A 24,763-nucleotide genomic window follows, 5' to 3' on the forward strand; every position below is an offset into this window, starting at 1 on the left:
CCTTTTAAGGACACTTATTGACCTGTGTTGGAATTCTGTCATTGTCCTTTTTACCTTTTTACTCATTTAACCTCCCACATTCTGGGTGTTTTTCCCAAGTTCATCCTCTTTATCACTGAACAACAGAAAGACTGATAGAGTATAAGTATATATACAATACATATACTAGAGAGATGATATATATATATCTATGAATGGATGGATAGATATTGTTCATTCCATACATCATCTATATGTAGAGAAATCTTTCTACCTATAGATACGAATGATACATAGTTTGCAGCGACAAGTTGCTTTTGCTACTTCCATTATTGATTTGCTTCTGTAATCATGGTTTTTACTTTACTACAGTTTATTTTTATCCCTCTATTTTAATAGTCACCATGTCTTCTCTATAATGCAGCTTTCTAAGTTTTTCTTCTTTCATTCAATAAATCTATTTCAGGTAGCTGATTTTCTTCCCAGCAAATCTTTATTCTTCTTCCTTCTTTTGCAAATGTCACAGGATTTGTTCTTTTCTGTTTAGTCATTCTGAGCTTCGGTAGTCTTTGTCTTGAGAAATTAGGCCCCAAACCCCTGCTGAGCATCTGTTTGAATGTAGAGAGACTTCTTGGGTCCAGAGTGAGAGGGTAGACTGGATAAACAGACTGAAGCCTGCCAATATCTGGAGCCAGAGGCTAAGCTGGTGCCATGCTAGTTCCCACTCCTGCCTTGTAAGTATGGGTTAATGCAGAGAAGCCTAGCCATAGACAGGACTTCGTAATAAAACTGAATGAATGGGAAAGCAGTCAGCAGAGGCTGTCACCACTGTGAGAAGTACCACAGCAGAGTGTCGATGCTTTTGCTGGATAACACGATGCTCACAGAAGATTGAACAATTTAAACTTACCTATTTATTTATGTTACGAGGGTAGAATCTGAAGAATATTGAATAATTGAATTGAATCTGAATAATGAAGTAAACAAGCAAAGAAAAGCATCTAAACCACTTAACTGAACTCAGGCTCTGGGATTCCTGCAAGAGGGCAAAGGAAAGAGCAACTCCAGAACTTATGTGTGCCTCAGCTAAAGCATGAATTTTAAGGCTGCTTTGATAGCCACCAATTTATAAAAATAAACATACCAAAGTGAGAAACTTCCAGGGAGTTGAGCTTCTCCAACATTAGCTTCATCACAAGTTCATCTGGAATGCTTTGACCACCGAGCAGCATTGATTGCAACTAAGAACATACACAGATAGCACACGTTAGAATATAATATATTTGTGATACAGAGCTTTTTTAAACAAAAATTCTAATAACTTTGAGACTTAGATTTACCATAACTCCTGATTCAGTTTCACTGGCAATCTGTTCTTCCAAAATTGGTAAAGCTAAAATATGAATTCAAAATGTTAGCACAAACGGATATTAGAATTGCCAAATTAAGAAACACGTTTGTGTTTATTTTTAAGTTTATTTATTTTGAGAGAGAACATGTACATGAGTGGGGGAGAAGAAGAGAGAGAGAGAGAATCCCAAGGAGGCTCCCTGCTGTCCACGCCAGCCTCCAACTCACGAACTCTGAGATCATGACCCCAACTGAAACCAAGAGTTGGACACTTAACCAACTGAGCCACCCAGGCACCCCATATTTGTGTCTTTTATAACTGGTAACAAAGATTAATTTTGTTAATTAAAGATTAGTTAAATATTTGTATATCACTTTAAGAGTTTACAAAACACATTTGCATACGTTATGTCATTTAAGCCTATCCAAAGCATGAGGCAGCAGAAAGTATTCCACAGAGAGCTTGTCTCTGCCCCCGGATAGCTAAAGGATCTTGAGGAAGCTAAATTCTTAAATACTTTGGGCTTTGCATGCTTATGCCCTGTATCATATGCAAGAGAATATGAGGATGAAATAACATTGTGTATATGACAGTGATTTGGAAATTATAAAGTGTTACTCAAAAGAATACACTAGTATTATTAGTCCAGTTCCTTTTTTTATGTCAAACCCTTTATTTTATGTTTTCTTTTTTTCTTTTTAAGTTTTTGTTTAAACTCTGTTTAGTTACCATACAGTGCAACACTGGTTTCAGTAGAATTCAGTGATTCATCATTTACCTACAACACCCAGTGCTCATCGTAATAGTCCAGATAATTTTATAACCACAGAGTTATATCTGGAACCCATTAATTTTGCACTCTGATTATATGAAAGGAAAGAATGCCATCAAGAAATGTAAAAATAGATAAGCGCTGATTAGAAAAAGGGGGCCTGAGGTTAGAATTCCAATGATTTGTTTCCTTTTTAAGAGGAAACATTCCATCCCTTGTGGAAGACATCCTGGGACAGAAATGACAGGGGCATGACCTAGGGAAGGACTCAGAAATTATGTTCCCAGCTGCTAGTAATCAATGGATTGTGCTGTACCAGATTGCAATTTCATTAACAGCACATAGAATCCTCATTTCATACCATTCTTGCCAAAAATGATTATAAGAACTTTAAAGATTCCTTGTTAGTTTCATAGGTGAATATGAATCAGTGTTATTTTAATTAGCATTTCTTTGAATAAAAATGGAGTTAAACTCTTTTTTCTTATATTTGTCTATTTTTATTTCTACTTAAAAAAAAGTTTATTTTGAGAGAGAGAGCATGAGTATAGGGAGAGGCAGAGAAAGAGGGAGAGAGAGAAAATCCTAAGCAGGCTCCATGCTGTCAGCATGAAGCCCAAAGAAGGGCTTTATCCCACGAATTGTGAGATCATGACCTGAGCTGAAATGAAGAGTTGGACGCTTAACCAGCATGCCACCCAGGTGCCCCTATTTCTACTTTTATGAATTGCTATTCATTCTTCTGCTTATTTTTCTATTAGGACATATAGAGCTGTATTGATTAAAAGAATATTTTATATAAAGATGTCAGTCCTCATTTTATATACTGCAAAGAATGCAAAACAAAATAAAAAATAAAATTTATCATCAAAAATATTAAGTCGTGAAACATGCTCCCAAGAGCAGCTGTGAGCGTTCCTTCTCTTCCCATCTTCCATAGGGAGACACTTAAAACACACATGTCCCCAGCAGGTCTAAATGAGAAAATTAGAGAATTGGAAGCAGAAGAATGGAGTCAAAGACATTTCATAAACCATCCTAAAGTCTATGAACAAAACTAGGACTAACAGAAAGGCAAAATATGTCTGATGCTATGAAGATTATGAAGATGATATTATGAAGATGATATTCACTGGGTTCATAGTGACGTGTGATAAAGCAATTATGGCAAAATGTTAATAACGGAATCTAGATAGTACAATTCTTTACCTTTTTATGTATATTTGAAAGTTTTATAATAAAATATTGGGGGGGCAGGTAAAATTTACCTTCTACACGAATACATTTCCATGCTTGTGTTATCTGACGGGCTAAGGTTGTCTTCCCAACCCCCTAAAAAAGAAAGATGTTATTTAAAACCCAAAAGAACAGTCATTTGCCAGAGAAACAGATACTCACATTTAAAAGATTATATTCATGGTTACAATACATGAATATTATCAAGCAAATTTTTTGTCGACAAAAAAAAAATGAACAGCAGACCTTAGATATTTATAGCATAATTTTTCTCTATAAGAGTCACATTTGCCACATTTTATGAAATGATTTAAATAACATTTTTAAATTAAGAAAATATCCCTGAAACCAGGAAGCTGTACCATTATGGCATTACAGGTACTGTCCTCTTTTGATTATCAAATTTTGTAATTTTGAATACATATCGTGATTCTACTGAAACCCGTCACTTTATTTCCTTTCTAAAGTTTATAACTATGAATGTTTTGACAGACTTCCATTTAGTAACTTCCAAGAGCGAAAAATTCCTTCTTAATGGACATCTATGAAAAGTGTCATCTTTTAAAGATAAAAGATCACTTTAATGAAGTAACATTTGTACCTGACTGCTCTTACTGTTGACTCTTTAAACTCTATTATATGTTAAGAAACATAATGAAAATTACTGGAACTATTTCTTGGTACCTGTCCCAGGGTCTACATAAAATTAAATCAAGGATGGGATCTAGCCTTTGGTCTCTGCTATTCTGGGGAGCCTCTTTAATTAACCAGCTCAGTTTCTCTAATGGTAACTACCAACTAGCTCAATGGCTAAAAATACCTCTCATCTAGAGGTCCTTATTAGAAATGCCTAGAAAGGCAGGCTATCTTATGACAGCCATTTTTGGTTTCTTTTTATTTTGTGGAAAGATAATATATAGGTCTGCTAATGCACTTTGAGTAAAGGTGAGGCACATTGCCTCTCAGTAGCTTCAGATATTAATGGGAGAGGCTCCCCGTTTGACTCCATAGTGTCTTGCCTTCAAATACCCAGAGAGTCTCCACAACAAATTCCACAGAAAATTTTATATGTCAATTGTGTCTAAAATAACCTGGATCACAGACTACTAACAATTTTCATGGTGCGATGTTTTGATTAATTAATTTCTTCATAATATAAAAACAAAGATAAGTACAATGTCAGTTCCTTTCCAATTATAAGTGCACAAGAGAAAGCTATGAAATTACCACAAATATTATATTAGTTTTTAAGTCATACAACCAAAGTCTAACACTCAAAGAAGTCATCATACTATGTAGTTTTCATTCTTGTATGGTAACATAATATTATGATTTTTAAAATAAAAAAAATATTAAATAATAAGTTACAAGAGATAACTTACTGGTTTCCCAAATATAACAAAGCAAACAGGTTTAGACAGCAAAAAGTTATATTCAGCTTCATCTTCATTAAATATATCTGCAAAAGGATACTCTTCTGTATTCTCTTCAGAATTCATAATATAAAATACTACAATAAGAAAAAATAAGATTTTTAGTGACTAATTCAGTTGGAAAAGGCAGGCAGGTTAGGGAAAATGAGAATATCCTGAGAATTTACTTAGCCCCAAAGCCATTCCACACCGCTAAACACAAGGATTTTTCCCATACTGACAAAAAAGTTAAACTCATCTATTAAAACAGTAATAAGCTTAGTTTGAGACAAAAAGCAAAATCTAGTTATACATTGTACAAGACAGCTAAAACAAAATGTTCCAGAGAGATTAAATTAAGGGAAAAATACATACATGCAAACATACACATATTTGTATGTACTCAATTAAAGATTAAATTACATATGCTATACACATATATATGTTATGCAGTTACACACACATATGTGTGTGTGTGTGTGTGTGTGTGTGTGTGTGTGTGTGTGTGTGTACATGTGTAGGGACTACTAATGGGTCTAACAGAAATCCAAATCCAATACGTAGAACTGAAAAAAAAAAAAAAAGAACATATATATAACAATATTTATAAGATGTAGCTAAAGTAGTATTTCGAAGCATTAAATACATTAAAGCCAAAGAAAGTCTGAAAAGTACATGAAATAAGCTCACCACTTTTAAGATGTTAGGGGGAAAAAACCCAGGAAAAATAGAAAAATATATTTTAAAAGTTAATAAAATAGAAAACATATAGAGAGAGGGTCACCAAAGCTAAACAGCGGTATTTTGAAAAAACATAAAAATAGAAAACTTCTGTCAAGATTGCTCAAGTAAAGAAAACAGATGGCACAATTAAACAATATTAGACATTAGAACAGATTTGTCTATTTTTGTTGTTGTTTATTTCTAACTTTCGTTAATCAGAGTATGTTCTCTGATTTCAATTTTTCAACTTTTTGAAATTTGTTGAGGCTTGCCTTGTGGCCTAGTGCATGGTAGTTTTTTGTTGTTTTTTTTTTTAATGTTTATTTATTTTTGAGAGACAGAGAGAACATGAGCGGGATAAAGAGGGAGACACAGAATCCAAAGCAGGCTCCAGGCTCTGAGCTGTCAGCACAGAGCCCGATGCGGGGCTTGAACCTACGAACCGTGAGATCGTGACCTGAACCAAAGTCGGACGCTTAACCGACTAAGCCACCCAGGCACCCCAAGTGCATGGTAGCTTCTTAAAAAGTTCCCTGATTCCTTGAGAAGGATATGTGATTTATGTCTGATGCAGTGTGCTTTAAATGGACTACAGAATAACAATGCTGCAGATATAATATAGATAATGCGAGGATACCACAAACAAGGTTATCCCGAATAAACTGATATTATTTCTAAGAATTGATAAGTTCCTAGAAAAATCAACTTCTCAAGAAAAAAAAGAGGAAACCCAAGTGGTTCTATAACCATAAGGAAACAGAGTCAGTAACTAAAAATCTTCCCACAAAAAGTGTCATTGGAGGAAAGTGGGTGGCAGGACCAGAAGGTGGGGCTTAGTGTGTTTCTCTTAGGGAGGCCTCTGCCCTGCCAGGGTCTTTACAGAGGCCCTGGGCCCCAATTTCATAGTTTATTTTGACCAAAGACTTTATGAGGAGGTGGAGAGCCACCTCTGTTCTGTCAGTTTTTGCTCAGGAAGGGGATGGGGGTAGCCAAAGTCTCCTTGGCTTCTTTGGTTTGAAAATAAATTGTGTCTTTGGGGAAAAAAATAAAAGAAACCAGATGGTTTTTTGAAGAACTCCGGATGTACAACCTTCCAGATACTCTTTCGGAGAAAAGATAAAGTGGAGACTTCTAACATTAGTTTACGTATCTCATATAACCTTTACCTAAATGAGAGAGAGTGTGAGAAAGCAAAATTATGTACCAATTTCATTCATGAACAACATTTTAAAAATCCTAATCAAAACATTAGCTAACTGAATCCAGCAATATATGAACAAGGTAATAACATCATGACCAAGTTGGGCTTTCCCCAGGAACTCAAGGTTGTTGAGAAATTAATTTATCATATTAAAACAAAAGAGAAAAACTACACGATCATCTTAATAGATGTAGAAAAAGTGTAACACAATTCAACACCCTTTAATGATTAATAAAAATCTCTTAGCAACTAGGAAAAGAGGGGAATTTCTTTAATCTGATAAAAGGTATTAACAAAAGACAAACATATTTAATGATTAAATATTAAAAAATGTTCTTTTCAGGGGTGCCTGGGTTGGTTAAGAATCTGACTCTTGGTTTCAGCTCAGGTCATGATCATAATCTCATGGTTTTGTGGGTTCGAGCCCCACGTTGGGCTCTGTGCTTGATTGATAGTGTGGATCCTGTTCGGGATTCTCTCTCTCTCTTTGCCCCTCTCCCACTTGCACTGTCTCTGTCTCTCTCAAAATACAAATTAGAAAACTTTAAAAAAATGTTCTTTTCAGGTAATAACAAGACAAAAGAAAGAAAACTGTAATTATTCCCAGTTGATATGATTGTCTACATGAGAAACAAACATATCACGGATAAATTTTGAGAATTAGCCTGATAACCCAATTTGCTGGATTCAAAATTATACAAAATTCAGTTGCATTTCCCTTTTTTTAATATTTATTTTTTAATTTTTGAGACAGCGTGAGCAGGGGAGGGGCAAAGAGAGAGATGGACAGAGTATTAAAAGTGGACTCTGCACTGACAGCAGTGAGCCCAAAGCGGGGCTCGAACTCATGGACCGCTAGATCATGACCTGAGCCAAAGCTGGATGCTCAACCAACTGAGCCATCCAGGTGCTCCCAGTTGCATTTCTATACACCATTATACACCACAACTTGCTAGAAAATGTAACTGAAGATAAAAAAGACATTTTTGCAGCAAAATAATAAAGTAACCAGGATTAAATATTATAAAACGTATACAAACTCTTTACGGAAAAATGACAAAATCTTATGAAATGACTTTAATGAGCAGAGTTCAAAAATAGAACCAGCGGTCTGAAATGCTGTTCATGAAACAATAAAAAGTGGATTATGGGGGCTATATGCTTCCAGGTAAAGGGATATGATTATATTTCTCTGTGGAATTTAAGACTATTCAAATGGACTTAATATACCAATATTATTTTATAGTGTCATTATGAAAAAAAAGACATAATAAGAATTATTACCAGTATACTAAAAAGATTGAGAAGAAAACCTCATGACAAAAGAACTAAAATTTCAAGCTTTTTTTAGTACCAAAAAAACAAGTAATGCTACTATAAAATCTAATTATAAAGGAGAAAATGCATCTAAACCTTTTATAGAGGTGGTGCATTTATTAAAGAGTCTCTTTTAAGTACACTAAAACCAGGGCCCTAAGGCCTGGGGTGGGGACATTTAGGTGGATATCTGAGTACTTCGAACCCTAAGATTTATGTGTGTGAGGCAGGAAGCTAGGCATGAGTGAGTGACAGGAGGATGGACCTTAGACGTCCTGACGGAGATGCCCAATGAACAACCGCCTGGGGACCACCCCCTTCCACCCATCTAAGGTCACAACATCCCAGCAGAGGAAGAATTGAGTTTGTTGTGCTTGTTGCACTTGTGCAGACAGCACCCTGTTGTCCTTATTTGGTGTATGCCTCTAGAATAGAAATAATGTTGTTGTTTTCTACCTAGTGCAGGCATTTTGAATACGTCTTGGGAAAGGGTATGTGCAGTTGGCTAATTATTATATAATCCAGGCCTGTTACCCAAATGTTGCTACCTTAGGACCCACTCAAAAAAAAAAAAAAAATTGATATAAGCCTACACCCTGGGGTTTCTGGGGCCTTTGTCTCTCTTGACTGGCCCGCTCCTCCCTTGGAGTGTACTTGAGTAAAACTTTGCTCTGCTTTACTTTCCCTTTGCTGTCCTGTAATTCTTTATTGTGGCAGCAAAAAGAACTCAGGCTTCTTCCCTTTTCCATCTAATACTCAGTAGCACCTGGAATGCCTTGCACTGACAGAAGTAGCTCCTCCCTCATCTCTGGAAGGATAGCAGCCTCTCCTTGCATCACCTGAGGCAGACACTTCAGAAAACAATGCTTGCCCTCCACAAGATCTGCTTCAACTTCCTCATAGCTTTTAGACCAGTAACTGGGGTCAAGCATCAGCCCAGCCTGGCTGCGGAGGCACTGGTACAGGAAGAAAGGTATTGTGCACCTAAAGAATTGGAGGGCCTGGCTATGACGTACCAACAGGAATCAGGAGAACATGCCTACAAAAGGATCTTGAGGGTGCTGAGCAGGGGAATGGAGACTAGATGAGAGTTTTTTTTTTTTTTTTTTTAATTTTTTTTTTTAACGTTTTTATTTTATTTTTGGGACAGAGAGAGACAGAGCATGAACGGGGGAGGGACAGAGAGAGAGTGGGAGACACAGAATCGGAAACAGGCTCCAGGCTCTGAGCTATCAGCCCAGAGCCTGACGCGGGGCTCGAACTCACGGACCGCGAGATCGTGACCTGGCTGAAGTCGGACGCTTAACCGACTGCGCCACCCAGGCGCCCCTAGATGAGAGTTTATTGATACGTGGGCTCTCTCCCATGACTCAAGGTGTTAACATCCTGACTAGGACACCTGGAGTGGGTCCTAATTCACTGCTGGTAAGGTTCCTTGAAGCTTGGAAAAGAACAACAGCCAGTAGTAAATGTGGTAGAAATGCTGGAACTGCCTTGGTAGAATATAGAGTAGTGTGTCAAAGGCTCGAGGAGGTGACATGTTAAATGGATTTCACATATGAGGCTAGAGAACTGATAAGCCAACTCTGCTTGTTGGGATGGCCAGAGAACACTCCCCTCATTAAGGCTATAAGGAATGAACTAGTAAGGGGGCACTAGTATCCTTAATAAGCTCAGTGGTGGCTGTTCTTTGTAGGCCAGGACTGAAGGTAGGGGAAAGGCTGCTACGATACTGGGGTTCCATGTTTCAGTGGGGATGACAGGGTCTTGAAGAGCAGAGGCCAGATGGCAGCACTTAACCATCAGAAACAAAGTAGGTGTAATTACTACAATGGGCAGGAAGTCCAGAATGGCAACAAGCAAGATCCACAGAAATCTATGGCAATGGTTAATAAACCATGGAATTTCTAGGGGGTGAAATGGATGAGCAGTGAACGAAAATGTTTATTAACTTACTTTTCTAAAAATGACAAAGCGTAAGTGAATCAAAGGCTGATGTCAGCAACCACAGTGGAAAATCATGATCCTTGCCTAGTTCTTAGCTCCAGAGCCCATTTACTGAAGGGGAGGCGAGGAGTCCTCGAGAATAGACCTTACAACACCGTAACAAGTATTTACAATAGGGATTCCCCAATTCTTCCTTCTCCAAGGGAACCTACAACCATTAACTGGGGAAATACACACTGTGGAAATGGGACTATCCTCCTCTTTCAGAGCCTACAGGACATAGGGTCTGAGCTGACACCAACACCAGCAGATACAAAATGCCATCATGGCCTCCTGCTGGTGTGAAAGCAAATGGAGAACCAGCAATAAATGGAGTCTTGGCTCAAGTCTGTCTTACAGTGCAGGATCTGCAGGATCACCTCGTGGTTCTTTTCCTGGTCCCTGACTATGTGATGGGGATTGCAGCTGGCAAAATCTTCCCAGTGGTTCCCTGCCTGTGGAGTAAGCACCACTGTGGTAGAAAAGCCAAGTGGAAGCTCATGAAATAAATAGTAAGTCATTCCAAATGAAATGGAAAGGTGTTACCCAAAACTAGCTAAAAGATAGCCCTGCTCAATTCTCCAGTGTGATTTTTTACAAAAACCAGATAGATCATGACAGATGATGGGGGACTACTGAAAACTTAACCAAGTGATAGCCCCACTCGTAATTGTGCAGATGCGATCTTTACCAGTCAGACACAGCTTCTTGTCCTTGGTATGCAGCTACTCATCTGGCAAACGTGTTGTGTTTTTTTAAAATCCCTCTCAGAAAAGAAGATTAAAAACAATTTGTATTCACTTAGAACAGTCAGCAAGGAACATTCAGGCTTGCCCCAGGACTCTCCTGCTCTTTTAACAGCTATAGTACAAAGGGGTCTTTTTGATCCCTTGTTGATATATTATCAATATTGATAATATCAGAGCCTGTGAGCAGGAAGTGGCAAGTGTTCTGGATGGCTTCATAAGACACATGAGCAGCAGAAAGTGGAAGATAAATCTACAAACATTTAAAGCCCTGTTACTTTGGTGAGGTTTTAAAAGACCAGTGGTCTGGGACATTCCGAGATGTTCTCTCCAAGGTAGAGGACAAGTTTACTATACCTTATACCTTCTACCTCTAAAAAAAAAAAAAAAAAGAGGTGCAGTATTTTATAAGTCTCTTTAGGTTTTGGAGACAGCCTGTAGCATACTTGGGAATACTGTTCTGATCCATATAATGGGTGACTTGGAAAGCTGTCAGTTTTGAGCGAACCTCAGAGCAACAGAGAGCTCTGTAGCAGTTTTAGTCTATGGTACCAGAGGCCTGCTTCTTGGGCCATATACCTGGCCAGATCCCATGATGCTAGAGGGAGGCACCTATAGTAGGTGAGAATACTTTTGGAGTCTTAGGAAAGCCACAACAGAAACCTCTCGGTGTAGATCATTGCTGTCTGCAGCAGAGAACCACTCCCCATTCAAAACGCCGCTCCTGGCAATGCTCTGGGCTCTGGGAGAGAATGAATGCCTGGCCATGGGACATCAAGTGACTATGCAACTGGAAGTGCCCATCATGAACTGGGTACATTAGATCTAGTCTTAAAGTTGGGCAGGCACAGGGGTAATCCACTGAATGATAAAAATGGAACGCTGGGATCAGGTCCAAGCACGTCTGGAGGGTACAAATAAGTTTTCTAAATAAGCAGCCCAGACACCATGTCATCTATCTTTTGCTTATCAATGTCTCTTTTTCAGCTCAGACATCATAAGGAATTCCCTAGGAACTTAAAAAAAGTCATGGATGAATCATGATATATTGGTGCAAACTGTAAATGGAATGCTTCCAGACTTTAATGCCACTCAGAGGCAGCCCTGAAAGATGATGATTAAGGGAAATCCTCCTTGTGGGCAGAGTTTTAGGCAGTGTTCCTAGGTCCTCAGTTTGGAGGACAGTATTGAATGGCTTGGTCAAAGGCCTGGGAGGAGCAAGACTGAAAGATAAGAGAAAAAGAGTTCTGGGGAAGAGGCATGCGAATGGACCTATGAGAAGGGCATAGCAAACACACTCTATGGCAAGCCCTACCAAGTCACACCCTGTGTGACCCCATTCCCTAAGAGAAGATGGATTCTGTGACTTGCTTCTAAATCTAGCAAAGGTATTAGACATACCATTCCTGTGATTACATCGTACTATTTAAGATCCTATTTTAGCACACTGGAGAGACTTCCTGGTCGGCTCCGAATTAAGTTGCCATGATGTGAAAGGACTGCTGGCAAAGAACAGTGGGTGGCCTCCAGTCATGGAGAGAGCCCCTGGACAACAGCCAGGAAGAAAAGAAACAACCACAAAGAGATGAATTTTGCCGACAATTTAAATGAGCTCAGAAGCAGATTCTTCCCTAGTCGAGTCTCCAGATGAAAATGCCGCGCAGCCAACATCTTGACCACAGCTCTGGGAGACCCTCAGTGGAGAAACCAGCTAAGCTACGCCTGGACTCCTGAACATGGAAACTATGAGATAATATATGTATGTGTTTTAAACTGCTAAATTTGTGGTAATTTTGTTATACCACATAGCAAAAAAATACAAGTGGACACAAAATATGCGGATTTTTGAGTCTCACAAAGCAGGTTGATTTTCCAGTAAACACTAGCCAGTCTTTATCCCTGGTCACCTCAATGCTTCCAAAATGGGCTCATAAATGGAGGAGGCATGGTGGTAGGGATGGAGGCGATGGAGGCCATTGCATAGGTTCAATGACGCATCTCCCTCTCAACAGGCTGATTTAGTTAATTCTATCACTAAGCATCTCACCTGCCTGTTACAGAGACTGAGGCTAAGCCCTCAAAATGGTATATCCATTCAGTGACAAACTGATTACATGGAATTCCTTCACCTTGGAGAATACAGCAGGTGACATGTTCCCCTGTATGGGTGTGCTTTTCCTACCCACAATGTCTTCGCCAGCGCTACTATCTAAGGGTTTGGAGTGTGTCTCATTTATCATGAGATCGCATATAATATTGCCTTGGATCAAAAGACCCTCTTTTTAGTAAAGGAGGTATGATAAGAAGGATCCACTGATTCTACCACATACCTCTTCATCCAGAAGCTACCGGTCTGACAGAATGTTGGAATGGCCTCTTAAAGGTACAATGAAAATGCCAGTTTGAGATTGTGTGGGATTGAGACACTACCATCCCTCTCAGTGATTGACATGAGGAATTTGTACCATCCTTCCTCATGACGTCATGCTCTGCTGGACTGGAGGTCCTGGTTTTGATTGAGGGGAGAGAGATGCTTCTATCAGGAGACCCCTTTAGGTGGGTTTCACTAAACCTAAAACCGCTGCCTGGTCCTCTGTGGCTCCACATGCCCATAAGGAGTTACTGCACTGGCAGGTGAGGACAGGGTTGCTTCTACTGCTTGGAGCAGGAGATGTATGTCTTGAACTCAGGGGATTCTCTGAGACTCCTCTTGTAATTGTAGCAAGCCCGATCTGACAAAGACATGGTAACAAGAGGCTTACAGCCCTCAGGGATGAAGGCTGGTTACCCTACTGGGAAAACAACTGAGCTCAGCAGAAGTGCTGGCCAAGGGTAAGAGAAATCTAGAATGGGTGGTAGAGGAGGCAAGCGATGAATTATCAATTTCAGACCTCGGATTAATTGCAGTAGTGGATTCTATAGCTTGTCCCACTAATCATCTTTTGGTGAGTCCTTTTCTTTCAGAAATTGAGACCAACCACCATCAAGAAGAATCACTGAGGGGATGGTGTGAACTTAATGTGGGCGGGGGGGGGGGGGGGAGAGTGGAAATGACTAGTGCAAACGAGTATATCTCATTGGAATGTAGCAGATGCTATTAGTGCCCATAACCACTTGACATGTAACTTTTCCATGAATGGTCAGTCTGACTTCCAACTTCTAGCATGTGTGGCTCTTTGCCTAAGGAATGTTTCCAGCTGCCATACCTAGTCTGCCTGAGCACAGGCAGACCACAAGTTCCAGGAAATTAATGTTCCGCCATAGCAGGCCTCAGCCAATAACTGATGGGAGGTAGTGAATAAATGCCCCAGCTCCTTTGCCCTTAAGAGGGAATTACTCTGAGACAAATATCTCAGTATTCCACAGTGAATTCAGCCCACAGAGAAATTTGCTTGATAATATTCCTTTTATCAGCTTCCTTCTGTTCCCTGATGTTTCCTGGGATTACTTCCTATATGAACCACTTGCCCTTGTCTCAGGATGTGCTTCTAGGTGAACCAAACTAAGACAAGGTTCAAATGAAGAGCAATATTACAGTATAATATAATAATTGAAAACTAAATATTGGAAACCAGAATTCTACACATATTTTAAGAGTTGTTATCCTAAATAAAAACATAGTGCAGATATTTAACTCATATTCAGAAGAATTGGTTTCCACTATGAAAAAAACACAACTAAATATTCTTCCCAGTTGAAAGATCCAAGTCAATGTAAAATGCCAGAACTGACATGGCCATCTTTCTAGTTCTTAATAAAATAGGACCAAACTATGAAAGAAAATTAAAATACTAAATAATTAAACATTTATTTTTTTTAATTTGGTAATTTCTCAATTTTAAATTTACAACATGATCTCTAACATCTCATTGTTATGTAATATAATCTCTAATATCACATTATGTTATAGGTTTATACTATAATTCAATAGAATTTTTACAAGTTCCCTCACCTTTTAAGCCGTTGAGAAACTCTCCAGGTGGGTTGTGCGGTTTACAGGGGGCCCATCTCCTGAGAAACCTACTACTTCTACTTAGGCGATGTCTTATACTCTCATAGTAGGTGCTCAGTAAATATTTGTGGAATGTCATCAGTGGTTGGAAGGGAAAATTGTTTTAAAAAGTAATTTACTGAGAAATCCCGAAGTTTAGTTTTGTAGGAAAAGGAACTGGCCTGGGGTCCCCGCAGGAAGTAAGGTTCCATTCAATAGACACAAAACGCGTCGGGGAGGGGGGACTACGACCCCTACTTACCTGGGCACAGAGGAGTCCCCAGGAGCCCACAGGACCCCACCTGCCGGTCCGCAGCTGCCTCTGGTATCGCTGTGTCGGTGCAGCGGTTGCCTAGGGAACCCCTGGCAGGGTTTCGCGCAGTGCCTCTTGGGGGACCGGGTCTTGTAGGTGGGGCTGTAATTTATTGATTTTTTAAAATAATTTTACTTATTCACTTTTTCACTTAACTTTGTATTTTTAATACATTCCTTTTGACAAATATAAATTGAATGATGATTAGAGAGGGCGTGTACATTGCCCACTTGGGTTCACACGTATCAAATGGAAGAGGCCTTATTTTAACCCAGAACTGCCGGTCTCAAAGTCGGTGCCACACCACACTGCACTAAACATTGCACGACAATCCGTTTGTAGAATTTACAAAATCTCCAACTTTCGGTGATTTTTTTAAAAAGGTGATTTAAAAAAAATTCCTTGAACCACACAGCTTTCAGACAGCATGGATTTTGTTGACTCTCCTAAGGGTTAATACAGATAAAGAGACGCAAGGGGAAAAACACCTGCACACAGCGAAGGGGTATCAGATATATTTCCAGGAAAATAAGGGCAGAGGTAGGCAGAAAAAAAGAGACCAACTTCGAATGGATCTATCTACAACTCAGAGAACCGATTCAAAAGAAGCAATCCAGTCGCAAACCCTACTCCTTTTCCAAAGAGGACTAGATGAAGCGCGAGCCCAGACTAACCTGTCCACTTTTTCTCCGCCCACTTTTTCTCCCGCCCGCACCAAACATGGCGCCCTTCGCTTCCTCCCTAAGCAACGCGCAGGTTCTGGGAGTCTGTACGCGACCTCTCTACGGTATATCCTCCAGCTCCGCCCCCGACGTGCCTGGGGCGGGACTTGCCCGGAGGTGGGGATCCGGGATCCGGAAACACCTGAGCTATTCCCGGTCTTGTTTGTTTAGTGCACAAGGGGCGTTTTTTCTTTCTGGATCTGATGTCCAGAGTGTGAGGTGTCTTCTCTCCCGGCCTCCTGGAGCAGTCTGGAGGTTGCCGCACTCTGGGCCGCGGCCTGGTGCCCTGTCGTGAGGGCCCCCTTTTCTTCCGACCATGCCCGCGGCCGCTGCCCCCATCATAAGCTCCGTCCAGAAGCTGGTTCTGTACGAGACCAGAGCTGTGAGTTCCCTGCGCGGCGGGGCGCGGCGGGGCGCGCGAGGGAGGACGGTGACAGCATCTTCCTCCCTAAGTTCCTAATCCCAGCCGTGGGCATGTGTCTGAGGGGGCTTCGCCTTGTTATCGCACCCGGGGCACTGCTGCTTTTGCTTTTACATGTTTCCATTTAAAAGCCACAGTTGAAATACACTGGAAACAGGTGCTTGTGGGTGTATCTCAGAAACTGTTCATAAAGTTCTGAACGAGTATGGATTCTTTACAACTTTCAGAGTTTGTTCTGTAGTTCGCTACTTACAGTACAGGCAAGGGTATGAAAAAATATTTTTGACCTTTGAATGAGTAATTTGTGTGTTTTCCGATTCCATGGCATGCCAATTACTATACTGTTAATTAGTACGCTTTTATTGCTAAAATATTTGGTTCTCTTTATTTGAAAGGAAAGGAAAACTTGTTTTGCTTAAAGACTGGTTTGTTTGGGTAACATTATTTTGCTTTTTCACTTGACTTTTTTGCACTTTTTGTTTCATTACTTCAAATGGCCGTGTAAATAGTTACTATATAGAATAAGATCAGTTTTTGTGTTTAGATTACTGGGTCCCTAAGATTTACAGAATAGTGTTTATAGGAGCACATTGTCATTTGTGTGGTTGGAAAATAAAGTACAACTTTTTGAATTGGGGTAACAGTAATGTTAGAGTCTGTGTTTAAAATTACACTTGTAGTAATAAGATTGCTTATGCTGGAAGCCTGCCTGTATGCTGTAGAGTGTTTCATAGGGCACATTCAATGGAACCTGGGTTGTCTTCCATTGATAAAGTAGGTACTTAACAGTTTCTCGATTATAACCTGGTTCTAATATCAGGTCCGCCTCAGGTCACAATTAATGGAGAAGTATTGTTGAACCTAAGTTAATTTTGTTGGCAACTTCATTTGATTAGATCCACGCCAGAAGAGGAAATTATCAAATATTTGTAGCTATCTTGTTCTCTGAGGAGAGTCATACAGAAGTATCATTTTGACATTGAAACAAAACCTTCTGCTTTCTGTACGATGTGCTGGTAAATGTCCCTGGTTAGAAACATAAATACTACACTCAAAACACAGAAACTTCAGCTCATTAATCAGCTGAGCATTCATTAGGACTGGCTGAGATGTTAGTATTCTTTTCAAAGCATAACTCAGGGCTCTTCTGCTCACAAACCTTCAGTAGCTCCCATTCTGAGGAGAGTAAACACTTTATCCTTTAGTTTGGCATTGAAAGCTATATGTGATTTGTCATCAGCCTGTATGATTTTATGTCTAATTTAATATCAATTCAACAAATATTTATTGAGGATTAACGCTGTGCCTTTATGTGCCTTATTCTGCGGTAAATCTGTATTGCTTTCAGTTCCTTATACCTACCTAGTGTCTTTTCTGCAGCTCTTTCCTAGTAAAGTCCCCTCTCTCTGACCCTCCCCCGTTCATGCTCTGTCTCTCTCTGTCTCAAAAATAAATAAACGTTAAAAAAAATTTTTTTTAATAAAAAAAATTAAAGATTTAAGCAGAAAGATTTATTTCAGTAATAAGTTCAAAGTTTAAGGGACATAAATAACTCAGAAAAAAAGCATAAAATTGCCGGTAAGTAAAGAGATCCTAGGAAGTAAAAGGAAAAAAAAACCCAACTGTAGCGGGTTGTGTTAATAAGAATAATAGAGCTAATGCTTATGGAACACTTCTATGCCAGCCACTGGTCTCAAAGCACTCCACATATATTTTGCTATTTAATCCTCATAAAACCTCTAAGAAGTAAATCTTGTTACTACTACTATTACTACTATTGTTCAGTGAAGAAAAGAATGAGGCAGAGAAGACCAATAGTGCTACTGAGAGTGTGGTCTGACAATTGGTGCCCGACATAGATAGTTTGTAACTGGACTGGGAGGGATTACATATAGAAACAGAGAGTCAGTGATTAGAAACTTTTATAGCTATTTGACAGAGTAATTGTATATCTGATGAATCAGTTAATTTAGAACATGGGTTTGTGTGTCTTTGGGTTTGTGTTTTTTTGTTTGTTTTTTTAGCTTGTTACGGAAAATTTGAGCAAATAAAAAATAAACAGAATAGTAAACACCCACATATCCACACCCACATATCCATCACCAGCTCCTGAATTACCTTTATTAGCTATAATTTGTTCCACTCCCCACCTACCACTTATTGTTTTATAAGGTTCTTTTTTTTAATTTAAATAAGTTGAAATGCACAAATCTAAACGATAGAATTTGATTGTTATTTTTTTAATTTAAATTCAAGTTAGTTACATATATTATAGTATTGGTTTCAGGATTAGAATTTGGTGATTCGTCACGTACATATAACGCCCAGTGCCCATCCCAACAAGTGCCCTCCTTAATGCCCATTGCCCATTTGGCCCACTCCCCACCTACCTACCCTCTAGTTTGTTCTCTGTATTTAAGAGTCTCTTATGTTTTGCCTTCCTTTTTGTTTTTATCTTATTTTATTTTTCCTTCCCTTCCCCTATCTATGTTCTTCTGTTTTGTTACTTAAATTCCACATATGAGTGAAATCATATGGTATCAGTTTTTTTCTGACTGACTTATTTCACTTAGCATCATATACTCTAGCTCCATCCATGTTGTTGCAAATGGCAAGATTTCATTCTTTTTGATCACCAAATAATATTCCATTGTATATGTGCATGCCTGTGTGTGTGTGTGAGTGTGTGTGTGTGTGTGTGTGTGTGTGTGTGTGTGTGTATACACCACATCTTTATCCATTCATCAGTTGATGGACATCTGGGCTCTTTCCATAATTTGGCTATTGTTGATAGTACTGCTGTAAACATTGGGGTGCATGTGCCCCTTTGAATCAGCATTTTTGTATCTTTTAGATAAATACCTAGTAGTACAAGTGCTAGGTAGTAGGGTAGTTCTATTTTTAATTTTTTGAGGTACCTCCATATTTTTTTTCGAGAGTGGTTACACTGGTTTGTGTTCCCAGTCAAGAGTTCAAAAGTGTTCCCCATTCTCTGCATCCTTGCCAACATCTGTTGTTTCCAGAGTTGTTAATATTAGCCATTTTCACAGGTGTGAAGTGATATCTCATTGTGGTTTTGATTTGTATTTCCCTGATAAGTGGTGTTGAGCATCTTTTCATGTGTCTGTTAGCCATCTGGATGTCTTCTTTGGAAAAGTGTCTATTCATGTCTTCTGCCCATTTCTTCACTGGATTATTTGTTTTTTTGGGTGTTGAGTTTGACAAGTTTTTTATAGATTCTGGATAGTTACCCTTTATCCAATAGTTCATTTGCATGTATCTTCTTCCATTCCATTGGTTGCCTTTTAGTTTTGTTGATTGTTTCCTTTGCTGTGCGGAAGCTTGTTATCTTTTTAAAAAACTTTTTTTAAATGTTTTATTTCTGAGAGAGAGAGACAAGAGTGTGAGTGGAGAAAGGGCAGAGTGAGGGAGACACAGAATCTGAAGCAGGCTCTAGGAGGTCAGCACAGAGCCTGATGTGGAGCTCGAACCCATGAACCACGACATCATGACCTGAGCCAAAGTCGGGTACTTAACCAAATGAGACACCCAGGCACCCCCAGAAGCTTGTTATCTTTATGAGATCCCAAGAGTTCATTTTTGCTTTTGATTTCCTTGCCTCTGGAGACATGTCTAGTAAGAAGTTGCTGTGGCCGAGGTCAAAGAGGTTGCTGCCTGTTTTCTCCTCTAGGATTTTGATGGTTTCCTGTCTTACATTTAGGTCTTTAATCCATTTTGAGTTTATTTTTGTGTGTGGTGTAAGAAAGTGGTCCAGTTTCATTCTTCTGCATGTTGCTGTCCAAGTTTTCCCAGCACCATTTGCTGAAGAGACTGTCTTTTTTCCACTGGATATTCTTTCCTAAGATTAGTTGGCCGTACATTTGTGGGTCCACTTCTGGATTCTCTGTTCTGTTTCATTGATCTGAGTGTCTGTTCCTGTCCCAGTACCATACTGTCTTGATGATTACAGCTTTGTAGTATAGCTTGAAGTCTGGGATTGTGATGCCTCCTGCTTTGGTTTTCTTTTTCAAGATCGCTTTGGCTATTCAGGGTCTTTTCTGTTTCCATACAAATTTTTGGATTATTTGTTCTAGCTCTGTGAAGAATGCTGGTGTTGGGGCGCCTGGGTGGCACAGTCGGTTAAGCATCCGACTTCAGCCAGCTCACGATCTCGCAGTCCGTGAGTTCGAGCCCCGCGTCAGGCTCTGGGCTGATGGCTCAGAGCCTGGAGCCTGTTTCCGATTCTGTGTCTCCCTCTCTCTCTGCCCCTCCCCCGTTCATGCTCTGTCTCTCTCTGTCCCAAAAAATAAATAAATAAGTAAATAAATAAATAAATAAATAAACGTTGAAAAAAAAAGAATGCTGGTGTTATTTTGATAAGGATTGCATTGAATGTGTAGATTCCTTTGGGGAGTATACACATTTTAACAATATTTGTTCTTTCAGTACATGAGCATGGAATGTTTTTCTATTTCTTTGTGTCTTCTTCAATTTCTTTCATAAGTGTTCTATAATGTTCAGCATATGGATCTTTTACCTCTTTGATTAGGTTTATTCCTAGGTATCTTATGGTTTTTCTTGTACAATTGTAAATGGGATCGATTCCTTGATTTGTCTTTCTGCTGCTTCATTATTGGTGTATAGAACTGCATCCGATTTCTATGTGTTGTTTTTATATCCTGCAACTTTGCTAAATTCATGTATCAGCTCTAGCAGTTTTTGGTGGAGTCTTTCGGGTTTTCTACATAGAGTATCATGTCATCTGCAAAGAATGAAAAATGAAAAAGAATGAAAGAATAAAAGTCAAACTTTTATTTTGCATTTTATTTCTTTTTGTTGTCTGATTGTTGAAGCTAGGACCTCCAGTAGTATGTTGAAAACAGTAGTTAGAGTGGACATCCCTGTTGTGTTCCTGACCTTTGGGGGGAAACTCTCAGTTTTTCATCATTGAGGATGGTATTACCTGTGAGTCTTTCCTATATGGTAAGCTGTAGAATTTATAGATCAATTTATAAACCAATATGGGGAGAACTGAATCTTAGTAATATTGAATCTTTTTCTGAAATTGGAGGTTATTTATTATTTTTAATTGAAATATTATCATAAAATTACTTTTATAAAATGAAGATTTATTAATATTTGAATTATTAAGATATTTCATATTTGTATAATTCAAATATATAAAATGAAACTCCACACCCATGTCCTGCTAACAAGAAGATTTTCTTCTTTTCATTTTTGCTTTATAGAGCACTTTGTTTTATAAAGAAATTTCATAAACAAGCAAACAAACTAACAAGATTAAGCCAAAAATCTCTATTGTAATAGTAATAATAATGGAGAAAATAGGAGCAAAGAAAGAAAAACAGAGCATAGTAAACCTTGCTCTGGAAAAATAAAAATAAAGCTACCTTTAGGTGATGATATTCTGGAAGAACACTCAACCATGTGTACAGAGACCATTTTCTTTCAGTCAGTTTAGAACACATGGACTTTGCTTTATAGATTAAAATTAAAACAAAATTTTTTTTAATGTTCTTATTTATTTTTGCGGGCGCGAGAGCGGGGGAGGGGCAGAGAAAGAGAGGGAGACACAGAAGCAGAAGCCTGCTCCAGACTCTGAGCTGTCAGCACAGAGCCCGACGTGGGGCTCGAACTGACAAACTGTGAGATCATGACCTGAGCTGAAGTCGGACGCTTAACGACTCAGCCATCCAGGCGCCCCTACAGATTAAATTTTTAAAATGTTTGTAATTGGGACTGTCTAAAATTATACATTGCAGGATCGTATAATATTGAATCTTTTAATCCATGGTATATCTCTCCATTTATTAGGGGTTTATTTTCTCTTAGCAATATGTGATAGTTTTCAGTGTTGAAATTTTATGTCTTAAAAAAAAACCTATTCCTGAGTATCTTATGAGTTTTGATACTATTGCAAATGGGATTTTAAATTTGATTTAATAATTGCTTGTTACTAGCATACAGAAATTGAGTTGATTTTTGTACATTGACCTTATATTCTGAAACCTTGCTAAAGTCACCATGTGGAGAAGCTGGAGCTGGTGTGTTGAATTAAGAATAATGCAGACTATGACTGGCTGAATTGAGGGGCACAGGCCACTCACATGGGGTTGGCAGATAGCTCCCTCAGCATCAAACTTTTAATTTGGGGAAGTGAAACCCACAGGGTCGATTGAAGGAACAGTTTCAGTACACCCACAGAAAGGAAGTAGGGCTACAAGACTTAGAAATGGCAGAGGTGCCAGTGTTGGGGGAGAGGAGGGAATGATCTGGGGGGAAAGCAGTCCTTTGTCCTAGGCACTGTGAGCAGGAGATAGAGAGCAGGGTAGCAAATACCTATGACCGAACAGGTGATAGGAGCAGAGGTCATTAACTTTTTGTGCGCTTAACTCTAAGTGGCTATTTTAAAAAGGTATCATAGGAAGAGCAAAGTGGGAAATTATGGTAGCAATCCTAAACTCAGGTCCTTATCTAAATGTTTAGACTTGGTGTGAACAGGGTTATCATACTGTCAAATACCTAGTCCTCAACACAAAATAGTCATTTTTCTCATCACACTCATTAGTTCTAGTAGCTTTTTTTTGGGGGGGGGGGTTCATTTCCTTAGCTTTATGCATTAATAATCATATAATTTAGGAAGGGGAACTACTTCCTTCCCAATCTGGTTGCCTTTTATTTACTTATTTTTTTCTTGCCTTATGGTGCTGACTAGGATCTCTAGTACGAAGTTGAATAGAAGTGGCAAGAACAGACATTTTTCTTGTTTTGTTCCTGATCTTATGGGGAAAGCAGTCTCAGTATTAAGTGTGATGTTAGTTATAGGTTTCAGAGATGCCCTTTATCAGAATGAAAATGATTGTTTTCTTTTTTAAAAAAATGTTTATTTATTTTGAGAGAGAGAGAGTGAGAGAGCACGAGCAGGGGAGGGACAGAGAGAGAGAGAGAGAGAGAGAATCCCAAGCAGTCCCTGCACTGTCAGTGCAGAGCCCGACACAGGGCTCGATTTTATGAACCTGTGAGATCGTGACCAGAGCCAAAATCAAAAGTCAGATGCTTAACCAACTGAGACACCCATGCGCCCCAGAAAGATTCTTTTCTATTCCTAGTTTGCTGACAGTTTTTAAAAAATCATAAATAGATATTGAATTTTGTTGCATGTTTTTTTCTGCATCTGCATATGACATTTACTTTACTTGTTTAGTATGGTGGATTACATTAATTCATTTACAGAGGTTAAAAGAACCTTGAAGTTTGGAGGTATACCACACTCCATCATGCTGTATTATTGCTTTCATATATTGCCAGATTCTATTTACAAATATTTTGCTAGGGATTTTTACCTTTATGTTCAGGATATTAGTCTATTATTCTTTAACATCTTTGTCTGATTTGGGCATTAGGGTAACTTGGTCTCATAAATGAATGAGAAGTGCTCCTTCTTTTATTTTCTGAAGGTGGTTGTATAAGATTGGTATTATTTCTTTGCTTAAATGTTTGTTAGAATTTACTTCTGAAAGCATTTGGGCTTGGGGTTGTTTTGTGGGACAAATTTTGATAATCGATTTCTATAATAAATAATAGGGCTATGCAGGTTTTCAGTAGGTCTTGAATCACATTTGATCAATTGTAGTTTTCAAGAAATTTGTCCATTTCATCTTAGTTGTTGAATTTATTGGCATTGAGTTGTTCATATTTTCTCATTAAACTTTTGATTTCTGGAGGATTTGTAGTAAAACTCTCACTTTTCTTTCCTGATATTGGTATTTTGTGTTCTTTCTCATTATTTATTGATCCATTTTGCTAGGCATTTATCAAATATAGTACACTTTTTAGAGAACCCACTTTTGATTTGGTTAATTTTCTCTATTGTTGTTTTTTATTTAATCAGTTTCTCTTCTTAGGCTTATTATTTTCTTCCTCTTAATGGATTTTGGATTAATCAGTTAACCTTTTTCTAGATTTATGAAGTAGGAATTTAGACCATTGACATAATTTTTTCTTTTCTAATAGAAAGCACTTAAAACTGTGAATGTAAATAGAAAGAGGCAAAAGACTATGAAGAAAGTATTAGTAGCCTGAACAACAAATAATACTGCTTATTATTTTATGTCTGAAAAATAAAACACCCAACAAAAAAGGACAAGGACACAAATAGGTAATCTGACAAAAAAGAAGTATGAATATAAAAAGATACATAACTTGCTAATAACTAAGGCAATAAAATGAAAATAGATTGCCATTTTTCACCTATCCAAATGGCAAAGATTGGAAAGATTGACCAAAGTCCTTGTTGGCAAGGTGTATGAGTCAGAATAAGTACATTCTATTTTTTTTTTTTTTAATGTTTTATTTATTTTTGAGACAGAGACAGAGCATGAGCAGGGGAGGCGCAGAGAGAGAGAGAGCAAGACATAGAATCTGAAGCAGGCTCCAGGCTCTGAGCTGTCAGCACAGAGCCCGATGCAGGGCTTGAACTCACAAACTGCGAGATCATGACCTGAGCCAAAGTCAGATGCTTAACTGACTGAGCCACCCAGATGCCCCAGTGCGTTCTTAATTTGGTTGGTGG

General features: G+C 38.7%; 2 protein-coding genes across 7 annotated transcripts in view; one reads left to right on the forward strand and one right to left on the reverse strand.

Annotated features, from left to right (window-relative positions):
• The window catches only part of AK9 (adenylate kinase 9), a 132,319-nt gene extending 116,995 nt beyond the window's left edge, over positions 1 to 15,324 (reverse strand). For 2 of the 3 annotated variants that reach the window (XM_045499230.1, XM_045499229.1), the window contains exons 1-5: positions 14,977 to 15,324; positions 4,721 to 4,848; positions 3,371 to 3,434; positions 1,320 to 1,372; positions 1,124 to 1,220 (exon numbers count right to left, since the gene is read on the reverse strand). In XM_045499230.1, the coding sequence (XP_045355186.1) occupies positions 1,124 to 1,220; positions 1,320 to 1,372; positions 3,371 to 3,434; positions 4,721 to 4,837 (331 nt within the window). In that variant the 5' untranslated portion in view covers positions 4,838 to 4,848; positions 14,977 to 15,324. Of the gene's footprint in view, positions 1 to 1,123; positions 1,222 to 1,319; positions 1,373 to 3,370; positions 3,435 to 4,720; positions 4,849 to 14,976 lie in introns of those variants that run through there. The other variant, XM_045499231.1, reaches the window with a different exon arrangement.
• A 506-nt stretch (positions 15,325 to 15,830) lies between these two features.
• The window catches only part of FIG4 (FIG4 phosphoinositide 5-phosphatase), a 131,072-nt gene continuing 122,139 nt past the window's right edge, over positions 15,831 to 24,763 (forward strand). For 3 of the 4 annotated variants that reach the window (XM_045499255.1, XM_045499256.1, XM_045499257.1), the window contains exon 1: positions 15,843 to 16,131. In XM_045499255.1, coding sequence (XP_045355211.1) covers positions 16,066 to 16,131 — 66 coding nt within the window. In that variant the 5' untranslated portion in view covers positions 15,843 to 16,065. Of the gene's footprint in view, positions 16,132 to 24,763 lie in introns of all 4 variants that reach the window. The other variant, XM_045499254.1, reaches the window with a different exon arrangement.

Source organism: Leopardus geoffroyi, chromosome B2 (genome assembly GCF_018350155.1).
Source record: "Leopardus geoffroyi isolate Oge1 chromosome B2, O.geoffroyi_Oge1_pat1.0, whole genome shotgun sequence".
NCBI classification, from domain to species: Eukaryota; Metazoa; Chordata; class Mammalia; order Carnivora; family Felidae; genus Leopardus; species Leopardus geoffroyi.